The sequence below is a fragment of the Branchiostoma floridae genome, chromosome 10 (assembly GCF_000003815.2).
Source record: "Branchiostoma floridae strain S238N-H82 chromosome 10, Bfl_VNyyK, whole genome shotgun sequence".
Classification (NCBI taxonomy): Eukaryota; Metazoa; Chordata; class Leptocardii; order Amphioxiformes; family Branchiostomatidae; genus Branchiostoma; species Branchiostoma floridae.
Genome location: NC_049988.1, coordinates 16,956,656 through 16,970,137, shown reverse-complemented (window position 1 = coordinate 16,970,137; position 13,482 = coordinate 16,956,656). Strand labels below are relative to the sequence as shown.

Here is a 13,482-nt window from a genome sequence, read left to right as displayed (position 1 = left end):
GACCGGTGCCTCGGCGGCAGGCATCAGAGTAAAGCTTCTGCATACGAGGACCACGCAGTTGTATTTCCACCGGGACACTGCTGAATTCTGCATGGAAGGAATAGCCCATCAATTAGTTAGTTATACAATGGTTTTGTTTCTTAGCGCATTCCTAGATCGTTGTGTTCACTCCAATATATTTATATTGAATCAGCTGAAGTACTATTCTAGGCAAAGGTCTGGGTGATTACAGCTTCTTGGCTGTTATGAGCTACTGGTTATGTTGCTTCATGACCCAGCTAAGGTTTTAGAAAATAGATAAAATCCTTGGCCTTAGAATAAGATTTTTAGCCTTGAAGCTTTTGTAAGCTACTTGTATAATACTTGCATTGCTCTTCGTAAAATGTAAGAATGGATCTTCATGTTAGTATTTCTGTTTTGAGATGTTTTCAGGGACCCCTCTGGAATAATGTCCTTATGATGATGAATTTACAAACAGTTTGGCATATTATGTGACAGGTATCTTTTACAATGTATCAAACGGTTCAGAATTCAATTCAGAACTTTTGATTTATTGGGAATTCTTAACACAATGCCATTGTCTCTATTTCCTAATCTCCTTGACTGATTGGAATATTTGTCATGATATTGTAATTTGTATAGAAATTTCCCAAATATGTCTTTGCCATGAATGAGGTACATGTATAAGGATGCATTAGGTTACATATATCATCATCATTGAGTTACATACACAAAAATACAACTTACCAGAACCAAGACTTGCATAGTGGTTCTCGGCATAATGCCCCAGTAACAGAGGAGGTTCTCTCCTGCCCACAGTCCCGGTACTTGGTGTCAGGATGGTGACGTAGTTCTCCGCCTCTACACTGGACACGATGCTGACGTCATGACCAAACATGTCCGCCATGGCCTGTAGGACGATGTGGTCTCCCCACGTCCCATCATGTGACATGGTGTCCAGGTAGCTTTCCCAGTTTTGATCTGGGACGAAGTCACTGAGATGGTCACCATTGGCCTGGAAATTAAATACAACATCAGCATCAGCATTATGACTGCATACTACGGTTAGGTAAAATCTATCTGCGTGTAGAAGTGTTACCTTCGTAAAAAAAATAGCGGTATCGTTTAGGTGTGTCCGTATGTTAGTGTTTCCGGATATTTTTGGTCAGCATAACTTTTGGATGGATTGTAATGATATTTGGTATGTGGATAAGGGTTGAAAAGGCGAAGGTCAATACCTGATGTGTAACATTGGTACTAAAGCAGAACTTCCGGTTTTTGTATCTTTTGTCCTGAACATGCCTTCATTCTTTGTCCCAGATAGTGTTTGATGCAAGGACGAAATGGTGAAGGTTTGGGTCCCCTGTCAGCTTTCTCTGAAACTACAGGGGCGTTTTTGTAAAATATTTCATTAAGGAAAACTCAGAAGAAAGGAACGACGAATCCCCATTATATTCGGTATTCATAGAGTTTAGGCAGAGATGTTGACAATGACATGACAACTATGCCAATCAGGATTTAATTTACATGGCAGATAAGGAAAATCTGTAATTCCACAGTGTAAATCCATAGTGTTTTCAAAAAAAAGGCTTTCATACACGCAATGCATATGAATGGTAAGTGAAGTACAAACAGATACTAATAATCATGCAAATAAGAGTCTAACTTGCATGATTAATGTGAAAGTGACATAATTCCATAGTGGTAAATAGTGGGGATTACATACATGTGATATGTGTAAGTTAGTAAAATAGATGTACGAATTATGTAAATGTGCAAGTCATTTGTATGATTTATAATAAAATGTGGAATTCTGCCAAGCGAAAGGACTACACATACTGTATATCTGTATTTTGGGTTAAAAAGACCAGGGTTCGAAGCCTCCAAAATATCCTGACTATGCAAATGACTTCCACATCTACAAAATTTGTGCTTTTTTATGCAATCCTTTAACTAACTTTTTTTTTTAACTTTTCCGTGTCCGCCACGGTACTTTATTTTATGTCAGCTCTGTACAGGGAGCATAGGGACACAAAGGTATTGTGTACATCGTCAAGTAGTAATTGTCTCGGGTTATCTTTCCATCGTAGCCATGAAACATAAATTGAATACTTGGCGATAGTCAGCAAAGTAATGCTACATTTGTTATATTCCAACAATACATTATCAACAGATTGATTGTCCTCAGTGTTATTTATTCTACCCCAAAATTTCCTTAGTCTAGTGCATTCTAAAAACATGTGTTCATAGTTTTCCAGCTTATTGCAAATATCACAAAAAGGACTGTATACATTTCCAGACGTATCTCTTATTTTCCACTTGTTTAGGAGGTACCTGCAAGGAAGTATTTTATGGAGCAATTTGAAATTAAATTCGCGGAGCTTGTTGTATCTGATATAACATGTCTGGGACTCCCAGATAGCTTTCCAATCAAGATTAGGGGTTACAGAATCCCAATATGCTTGGGCAGTAGGTCTTACAACATTTTCCAAGTGAAATCTTGCTGGAATTGAACCATACACAAGTGCCATATGATGTTTCGCGACCAGTACAATCGTTTTCATCAGTCCAGCTATAGACCTGCATAAATTCACTCATCCAGTTGCTTCTGTCTCTTAGCTTTCAGATGCTGCTACATATTCAGAGTTTTCACATAAGTCATTTACATATATAAATCCGCTCCTAAAAATGATCCAGTTTTCAAAGAACAATGTGCTGTTATTAAACTTGTAGTTTTTGTTACACCAAATTATTTCTTGTCTTTGTCTTACAAAGTCTGTTTTCCCCCTCCAAGTTCGTACCAGGTCAGAACTACCTGTCTATAGGAAGGTGGGAGCACTCTCAGAGAAAGAGCATCTCCTCCTTTACAAAAGTTGAAGCGGAAGAGAAGGAAATCTTTTCCGAAATGATTAATAAAGTGTAATGGTACAAGATGCCAGTGGCGCTCTTTAGTGTCATCGAGTGCCGAATGCATTAGTCTTTTAACCCACACAGCCTGTAGGCTACTGCGTTTTGAATATATATCAACCATTTTTAACCCTCCTTTTTGGTAATTTGAATACAGCACATATCTTTTTATTTTGTCCGGTTTGCGGTTCCATAGAAGAGAGAAACATGCTTTCTCAATACGTTTTAAGGCCCAGTCAGGTGTTGAGATCATGGACATATTATATATTTGGGAGATAGCTAATGTTTTTATCATCAGTACTTTACCGTAAAGGGTTAATTTGCGACTTAGCCATTTTAGAAGCATATTTTCCAAGTTATCTATCTATAACTTTTTTTCCCAATTCAAAGTCTCACACTCGTCCTCTGACAAACCATAGTAAATTCCAAGGGATTTAATGGGTCTATTTGGCCAGTCGATTCCGAAGGGAGTGTCTCTTCGTCCTCGATTGGCCCCAATCTACATAGCTTCACACTTTCTACGATTTAGTGTAGGTCCAGCCACATTACTAAAGTCATCTACAATCTGTAAGGGATTTCTTATAGAATCATCATTGTAAAGGACAAGCGTTGTATCGTCTGCCACTTGACTTATCTTTAGTTCAAACATATTATCATTAATCTCGACATTAATACCCTTGACTGTGCGCGTTTGTTGAATTTTAGTAGCAAGAATTTCAACTACCAGGTTGAATAATAGGGCTGACAGAGGACATCCCTGTCTGATTCCTCGCTGCAGTTTGAAATAAGCAGATTTCCAACCAGCATTTATGATACAACTCTCTATGTCAGTATGCATGGTCTTAACTATGGAGGTAAATGTGGGTCCAAACCCAAACTTGTCTAAACTTTAAGCATAAAATTCGAATCAAAGGCTTTTTCAAAGTCTAGCCAGACGACTGCAGCAGGTATGTTGTAAAAAGTGGAGTAGTAAATAACGTCCTGTGTATGTCTCACATTTTTTCCAATAAATCTGGACTTAATGTAGGCGGTTTGATCCTCGGATATCAATTTTGGAAGAAAGTCCTGCAGTCATTTTGCTAGTTAAAATCAGTATTCAGCAAACTTATTGGTCTCCAATTGGATAAGTCAGTCTTATCACCCTTTTTATAAATAAGTTTTAATAAGGTTCTCTTCTGTGTTACTGAAAGGCGTTTATTTTCTATCCCTTCTTTCAAGGATTCGAAGACCAGGTCTCCTATTTCTTTCCAGAATTTCAGGTAGAATTCGGCTGGTATGCCGTCAGTTCTGGGAGCTTCATTTTGCTTCATGTACGTATTTTAAAGCTAAAAAACATTCGTTTTTTGTTATAGGATCATCAAGCAGAAGTCTGTCCTCATCCGAAAGAGAGAGTACATCAACCGACTCAAGAAACGTGTCGATTTGTTCGTCAGTAGCAGGACTATCACAACAATAAAGATTTTTATAGAAAGCTGCCTCCAAATCTAAAATTTCAAACGGATTTGTTTCCTCTCTGTTCTCATGCTTTAATCTAGTAATGGTGTTTTGTTTTGAACGGGAGCTCTCAAGAGATAGGAAATATTTGTTGGATTTTTCCCCTTTTTCGATCCATTGTTCTCTAGATCTTACTTGTGCCCCTTTTGCTTTATATTCATAGATGGTTTCTACTTTTGACTTAACCTGTGCATATACATCAAGAACATCTTTATCTAAAGTCTCATCTATTCTCTCTTCAAGTTCTGTTAGCTGAGTTTCCAAGCGCACAAGGTCGTTATTCAGTTGGAATGCTTTTTGTCTAGAGAACTTATCCGTAAAGTCCTTAATCTTTTTTTGCAGCCTTCCCAGAGCATTTGTTTCGATACATTATTGTCTTTGAACTCTTTAACGACATCAATAAGAGTGGACTTAACACCATTAACAATCATCTGAAAGGTGTGAAGTATTGAAACGCCACACTCCGGGTCCTCTAGCAAAGTCTGTCAGTAATAACTTTTAATATATCGCTTGATGATCAGTTTTTATAGAACAGCGTATGTCACATTTCACAACAGAATCAATAATTGACTTCTGAATGACCCAAAAGTCTATTCTACTTGAAATTAAGTCTGGGTTCTTCCGCCTCCAGGTGAACTGCCTCACCTGGGGGTGGCGCTCCCGCCAGATATCCGCGAGTTTTAGCTGTCTTTTAAATCTAATTAGTTATTTTTCACCTGCGCTAGGCGCCAGAGATTGTTTACTTTTCCTATCCATAGCTGTGTTATTTATCATATTAAAGTCACCTCCAGCAATCAGATTATCGACATTGTTGTCATTAATCCAATCCCTTAGAGTGGTAAGGAAGGTTTGTTGCTCCTTCTTTTCAGTTGGTACATAAACATTAAGAATTGTAAGATCTTTTAACTTAATCAATAGTTTTCTACCATCATTTCCTTTGATTACATCTGTGACGTTCATATCAATCCTTTAACTAACTTACACACAATGTCGACAGTGCAAGCATTTACCACTGAGAAGAACTATGGCACTTTTGCATTGATTATGCAAGTCAGGAACTTGCATTACTCGTATCTGTTAATGTTCCCCCTGTCATATACTACATACCTTACATGTATTTTGAAAGTCAAGTAATGGACGACATTACAAATAGATATTTTCATAAATGCTTATGCAAATTAAGTCCCAATTTGCATAACTTGAGCTTCATTGTGTACATCTCTCTCTAAGCTAACTGTATACTACATATCACGGAAATCCGTCCTTCCTTTGATCAGTCATTCCCCTTGGAGAGATTATGACAAAAATGTCCCTGTAGTTCCCTCTGCAAGATGTCCCAAAACCTATACTACTCCGTACATCTCGAGCTAGCTGCCACCAAAAAAGTCAAAATCATAGTGCGTTCAGGTCATAAGATGGAAACATGGTTCGGCTGCAGTACCAAGGTCACACGCCATGGGGCCCAAAACCGACCTTGACTTTTGTGTTCCTAACACCTACCTTCATACCAAATATCCTCGTAATCTGACGTCATGCAGACTACAAAAATCCAGAAACACACAGTCACACCCTAAACAACATCTCTATTTCTTATGGAGATAATAAAACAAATTGTGCTAATTAAGTACAGGCATCATTTGTATAATCAATGCCAAAAGATGAAACAACAAATGTTCAAAGCTAAAGGCTTTAAATATTTCACGGAGGTGTGAGGTCTCCGAACTTTTATTTTGTCGATTTTGGATGAATAACTTTCAAAGAACCGATTACAGTATATAAATTTGTGCATATCGTCAATAAAACTGACTTCGGAGAAACATCTCCCGATACTTGTTAAACTGTTGCTAACCTAGTAAAGACATGCTATGTTCGTATTATACCTGTTACAAATATTGACAACATTTAGACGACGATTCTGCGGCAATCGCCCGAGCCTCGCTTATGATAATAACTTTATTGCACAACAATTGTGCAAGGTACAGAGTATGTGACAGGGGCGGTTTTCAGGTGAAAAATACGCGAAACCCACTGTCGATCTTAAATATGGCCGATCTTCCATCGATACGCCCGAAGACCATGAATAATGTGACAGGGGTATAACTGTTTAAATACCTGTTACAAATATTGACAACATTTACTTACATTATGTGGATTCTGCCTCAAGAAGTCAACAACTTGCTTGCGCAGCTCCCCGTGGCTAATTCGTCTCCCCTCTGTACGGAAGAGTTGATCAGACACGGCATGAAACATGCAGTTTCCGTCCTTCGGCACCTCAGCCCGGAAGGTCAGCCCTGACTCTGCCACGTGCCTGGCCAGTCTGTTGTAGGTGTCAGTACGGGAGTCGTCTTCTACTCTCACCTCCGTTAGCAGGTGCTTCAACTTCTCAAAGTCACCTGAAGTGACAATATGTCTCATATTGTGTGTATTGTGTGTATTGTGTATTGTGTGTTCTAACGGTGTATTGCAAATCGGTATCTTACATCTAAAACGCTTTTATAATTTGATACCCAATGCTACAAATGATGCGCTGTTAGACTGAGCCATATTGTTAATTCCTGTCCAAAGACTTTAAGTCAACGATTACTTTTGAATATGCTTCATAAGAGGTACATTGAAGAATTTCGTCTTCGTTCAAAAATAACCATTTGCTATATGTCAATCAACCGAATATATCGAACTGTTGCCGCTAAACGCAGAAAAATGCTAGGTAGGCTACATGTACATGTATGCATACATGTAGCCTACCTAGACTGTGTATGTATGTCTTCTCACCCAAAGTCTCTTCTGTCGTCTGCCCTGATGATATACTCGATCTTTTTGGGTCATCCTCCTCAGAACGTAGGAGAATCCCTGCAGTAAATAAATTGCCAAAGTGCTTGGAATTTCACCGTACATGTTTCATACAACACGGTCTGAGTTGAATAGCTTTCTAAACATGTTGAATGATTGAACGAATGGTTTATTCCAGTAAAACCTGTCCTTGCAGACATGCAACAGAAATATATGTACTTTTTACTTACAACGAGTTAAAAGTTACATATATCAACAGTTTAAATTCGCACTACAGTTTAAATACCTTGTTCCTACTAGTATAAAACAATTATCAGAAATCGCCTTTAATTTGAGTAGTCGATTCCGTTAAATCAATAAATGGTAATAAGCGATAAAAGTTACAATCAGACTCTTTATACCCCCCTCACATTATATACGATCTTCGGACGTACTTCGCGATCGCAGGAAGGTCGGCTGATTTTAAGATCTTAAGACGGTCTTGCGTACTTTTCGCCCAAAAACTGTTCCCGTCACATATAAGCGAGGCTCGTGCGATCATCTCTGAATAAATCTATGATAATGAACCTTCCATGACCTCTTGCACGCGGACAAAGTAACACAAAACGTTCCTCACAGAAAGGCAAGATATCAATATATGTTGTTTCTTGTCTTAATGTTGTCTTAATTTTTTAAACCAATTAATGGAATGCGCGGGCATGCTAGAAATGACGAAAGAAAAGAAATTGTGTCACAAAGCCAGCCTATATACTGCCACAGGGGCCACAATGTCAGAACTACCCTCACATTCTCAGAAATTCAATATTTGTAAACAAACGGAAGTCGGGAAAACGTCGCCCGAACGTCGCCCGACTGACGGGCGTTCGCCATCCGATTTGCGCTTGATGATTAATAACTGGGTCTGTGCTGGATGGACGCACGACTATCAATCGAATGTCGACCATCGTACGACCCCTGAAAATCGCCGGCGATGCCTAACAATCGCAGGATGATCGTGAGAACACCGGACGTCTCACTCACGACGGTCATTTAGAGCTCGAAGACTTGTCTTCAGATCGATTTTCGCCTAATGTATTACAGGATATTGTTTTACTGTTTAGTACATCATTACTTTAATCCGGCAGGTCTGTATTGAGAATAATGTGTAGTGCACTTGACTCCCTACTATCTTTCTGCAGTCCAGTCGTTATTGTCTTAAGGTAAATAACGTTATATGTTTAACATGTAATCACATCATCACAAGCTTGACAAAATTACGCGAGACAATGTCCTGACTCCGTCAGCATTATTCACGGAATGAATCTGTCTGCTGCTATTTCCGTGATGTGACATTGAAGTCAGGCGGCTGCACGAAGGGTATCAGTACTTAACATATCAGAGCAATGAAAAATTTGCGACATGAAATAATCGGTTGACTGATATTTCAACAGGTACGTTCTGTACACTATGCAAACAACAGCTAGTTTCTGATTGCATACGCAAGTAAGTATCACAATCTTGCAAGCCCAAATTGATATTGCAAGCAAACTTAGTTAGTACATAGAAAAGTCCTAGAACAATACCGTTTTCCCTCAGCCGTTTAAGCAGGTGTTCGATCGCGTGCTCTGCTGCCCCCTGGCGACTCTCGCGTTTACCGGAGTTGTCGGACGTGCCGGTCCCGATGTCCAAGGCCTCGCAGTAGAAGATCAGCTGCATCGTGTTGAAGTCGAACCGCATAGTGGTGTTGTAGTGAATCCTTCTGTCCATTATGGCAACCTGTGTAAAATGAAACGCCCATATTACATATCTTAAAGTCCTCTTATGGCAAACACTGGAAATTTGAATTTTTTTTTTGATTAGGCCATGTTGATTTGATTATATGGATGACATCCGCGCTCGCACCAATTTTCGGCCGTTTCCAAAAAAAAAAAGTTTTTGACCACACAATAAATTGTGCAAAGCAGCTGTAAAATGAGCAAAAATATTCCGTAGATTGAAAAAAAGTATCAGAAAACAGATAACTAATCATAGTCTAATGCTATAGAATGCCAAAATAAATCTAAAGTCAAAGAATAAGATGTGAAAGGACAGAAAGAACAAAATCTACTGTTGGTAGGGGTGGGTACCAGTACAGAAAATTCAGGTCCCGTTCAGGTCCAGAGGATCATTTTCAGGTCCGGATCTGAACCTGGACCTGATTGTCTGTGGAAACTTGAGAACTGGCAATGCTCAAAACAAAAGTAATTGGTCAGTTTTGTTACAAAGGAATCTGTTTGGTGGATTATTGGACTCCCACTGGAAAACTGGCAAAAAGTAATAAAGGCTAACTGTCTCTGTACCTTTGACTGTAGAAACAATTGACTATAAACTCTACTCGACTTCACTCTTATTCTTTCTTGGCCCCCCGGTAAGACCCCAAATGCCTGCCGACATAGTGTGTCCATTCTGTAATTGGCGAAACCTGTTCCTCTGATTTATTTCCAGGTCTGTTTTTTTCGGATTATGCCAAGAAGAAAATAATGTCTTGCACCCGTATAATGTACTGGTCCCTACACCTACCTGTTGGTATACCATACTATGTGTGTTTAGTCCTATGTTCAACCTTCCTGGCCACTTTGATTTCATACTGGAGGCAACTTTTTTTTTTGCCAAACTTTTTTTTTATTCGCTCGCTCGCATCAGTTTTGGAGTTCCCAGAGGATGTCATCCATATAATCAAATCAACATGGCCTTATGTACATCGAAGTAATTCCTAATTTGTGTCTCATCGTGTAGATTTCTGCCTTGTTACACATTGGCAACCACGCCCCCGTCCACTAGCCAAACCAATATATATTGTGACTAGTCTGACCAGTTTTAGACCACACTACATGTATCATAAGCACAAGTAGCTCATCCGGTAGATTACCTTGTTACCTGTATGTATGCAGGTATGGTTTTCATGGGCGTGGGAATTTTTGGTAGCTGGGGATGTAGGGCGCTGTATCTCGAGAACGGATGGTGCGAGCACAATGATTTCTGGTACGTGGGTTGGGGGTGGTAGCCTGCCACTCAGGTGTGATCCTGGGCCTCCTGGTGCTTGACCTTGACATTGAAGGTGGCATTTTTTGTGTTTTGGGGGCACTTTTGGCGCTGTGTGTCCGGAACGATACGCGCCATTGCGAAGATTTTTGGTGCATGAGTGGGGAGTTGTTGCCTGTTGCCTAGGATTGACTTTGGACCTGGTCGCGTTTGAACTTGACACGGCAGGTCGAATTTTGTGTCCGGGAGGGGTATTTCCGGAGTTATATCTTCTGAACGGTTGGTGCGGGCGCGATGATATTTGGCACATGTGTCGGCGGTGGCTGAATAATTCTCAAATTTGATTTTGGCGCCCTTGGTGCTTGAACTTGACATTCCAGGTTACCTTTTGTGCGGGCACGGGGCGTGCGCTGTATCTCCGGAACGCAAGGTGCCATTGTGTTGCTATTTGTTACATGAATTGGTGCTCGTGTCCTGGTGGTCAGGTTTGATTTTGGGCCTCCTAGTGCATGAACTTGACACTGTAGGCATGATGCTGTTTTTTTCTTGGTTGAGGCAGTGAAAACAGGTGATGGTCCAGGGTTTGGGTTGATTGATAGGTCTTAGTTTACTTGTGTAACGGTCATCTGGTTAGTAGAGGCCTACATGTAGGTCACCTTCAATGTATTGGGTTACTTTGTATCCCCTGTTTGTGCCAGCTGCTGCTGCTGCCAGATGATGCTTCTGCTCCTGCCAGATGATGCTACAGCACCTGCCAGATGATATATCGGTGCTGAATTGGTTACCTTTGCCAGAATGGCTAAGGTTATGTTTTGGGCTTGTGGGTCTGTGTGTATGTGTGTTAAGAGCATAACTCGAGAAGCCTTGGATGGATCCCAATGATATTTGGTAGGTGGATAGGGGTCGGGAAAACGAAGGTCAAGTTCCATAATGGGTCCCCTAGTGGCTTGCTAAGGTACTGCAGCAGAACCTCAATCTTTAATATCTCGTGTTCTGCACATGCTTTGGTTGTGATTTTTGAGTGGTAGATAGCCCTTGGGGCAGAGAGTAAGTGCTGTAAGTTTGGACCCCCTAGCGGCTTCTTGGAACTGCAGTCGCCGATTTCCTTTGGACTTTCCTTTGGACGAGAATAACTCGAGAACGTGTTGATGGATCGTCATGATTTTTGGTATGTAGATAGCCCAAGTAACAATGTACATAATGGAATACTAATTATGCAAATCAGCAGCTAATTTGCATAATCAATTAGGAAAGTTTATAAATCCACTGCATTCCATGATAGGACTTTCAAACTTGTCACATATATAGATGAGAAAGAGAGAAATATGAAGGCAAATTGATTATGCAAATGACGGTCTCATTTGCGTAATTAATGAGAAAACATAAACGTGTTGACGGATCGTCATGATTTTTGGTATGTAGATAGCCAAAGGGAAGACTTACATGATGGAATTCTAATTATGCAAATCGACAGCTAATTTGCATAATTAAAGAGGAAAGTTTGTAAATCCACTGCATTCCTTTATAGGACTTTCAAACTTGTCACATTTGTAGCTGAGAAAGAAAGAAATATCAATACATATTAATTATGCAGATGATGACCTCATTTGCATAATCAATGGCAAAATATGAACGTGTTGACGGATCGTCATGATTTTTAGTATGTAGATAGCCTAAGTAAAAACTTACGTAATGATATACTAAGTATGCAAATTAACAGCTAATTTGCATGATTAATGAGGAAAGTTGATAAATCCACTGCATTCCGTGATAGGACTTTCAAATTTGTCACATATGTAACTGAGAAAGATGGAAGAGAGTAAGAGGTGTATGTTTGGGTCCGCTCACCAACACGGTAAAAAGCTTACTTTTCCAACCACGTACCGCAGACAAAAAGGAAAAAAAATACACAATAGGTCTACAGACACCCAATATATTTCATGCAGGCCTGAGGTCTACGAACTTTTGTTTTGGTTGCATTTAGGTCGGGTGGAGGTCGGGGTGATTGTCACACGTTCTGGTTGAGTCATGGGCTGGTAGGGAAGCAGTTGGAAGCCAGCAGTGGTCATGGTATGGTTGCCGGGAGTCAAATTTGTCTCCCTATCATACCCGATTTAAGTTAGTAGTAATGACTACTACCGACTTACTCCCAACCCCCAGCCAACCCATTCCAAACCGCCTTTAAAATTCTAGTCGGTACTACGGTATCACGTGGTGCTACTTGCATTTTAGTAACGCTATTTATTATACTAACCTCGCCAGTGTCGCTGTAACTGATAGACCGGACCCGCTGTCTTATTTCTGCATCAGTCGGAATTGTAGAGGCTGCGGGTGTCGCTGTCACTGACTGTCTGTCTGTAGTTTTTAAGATAGATCGACTTAGTTTTTTCGGTTACTACACCGCACAAAGTGACTGTTGTGAACAAAAAGGATATTGAGATTGCCAGAATGGCTAAGGTTATGTTTTGGGCTTGTAGTCCATGGGCCAGAGGAAAAATTGGTACCTCCGAGGTGGCAAATTCTCCTTGCTATTTTTGAATAGTAGAAGGCCTGTGGCATATATTTTGACGTGATAGCCATTCTGGTATGGTAGCTTTCTACCGGCTATCAGCCTTCAAACCTATCACCACCTAAATGATCTGGAAATTTCGTGTCTTAAACAAGGGGGAGGGGCAAAATATTAAACATCAATATTTTTCAATGAAAATTCACATGCTAGTAGAACCTGTTAAGAGGATCATAAAAATATTTTTAGATTTTCGGTTTTGTGATTCAACACAAAATTATGACCGCCTAAAATCAGATTTTTTGACGATTTTCTGGTGAAAAATATATACTTTATTTTCCACTATCGTTCATTTATTCACATTACCTATGGCGCCTTGCCTGATGAGTTAGACTTACCGTCCATATCATTCCCTGCATATTAAACTTTAAATGATCGAAATTCGTCAATGAAATCCGGAGATATGAATGTGTGAAGAATGACACATCTGCCAGCTGATAGTGACAATATCGTTGCTAAGGCTGTTGCTAAGGCTGTTGTAAAGGAGGTTTCAGATCGTACTCCACAGCAAAACTGATACAAAGAACTTACTTTTCTGTAGTCTTTTGCTCTGATTACATCAGTAGAAGTACAAGGAATAGTGTTAAAATGTTTAACATTTAACAGATGCAGAAATGTGTTTTTTTACGTCATTTCTTTCAGAATCATTAGCAAAACTGTTGCTAAGGCCGTTTGCTAAGGGGGTCCTCAGTCATGTTTCAAGCAAAGAACAGCAGATAGTCAAG

General features: G+C 39.9%; 1 protein-coding gene across 1 annotated transcript; it reads right to left on the bottom strand.

Moving 5' to 3' along the window:
• Positions 1 to 267: 267 nt before the first annotated feature.
• Positions 268 to 8,937, bottom strand: LOC118424978 (OTU domain-containing protein DDB_G0284757-like). The gene is made up of 4 exons (XM_035833790.1): positions 8,754 to 8,937; positions 6,544 to 6,794; positions 748 to 1,015; positions 268 to 278 (listed from the first exon to the last, which is right to left on the bottom strand). The coding sequence occupies exons 1-4, from the start codon at positions 8,935 to 8,937 to the stop codon at positions 268 to 270; spliced, it is 714 nt and encodes a 237-aa protein (XP_035689683.1).
• Positions 8,938 to 13,482: the final 4,545 nt, after the last annotated feature.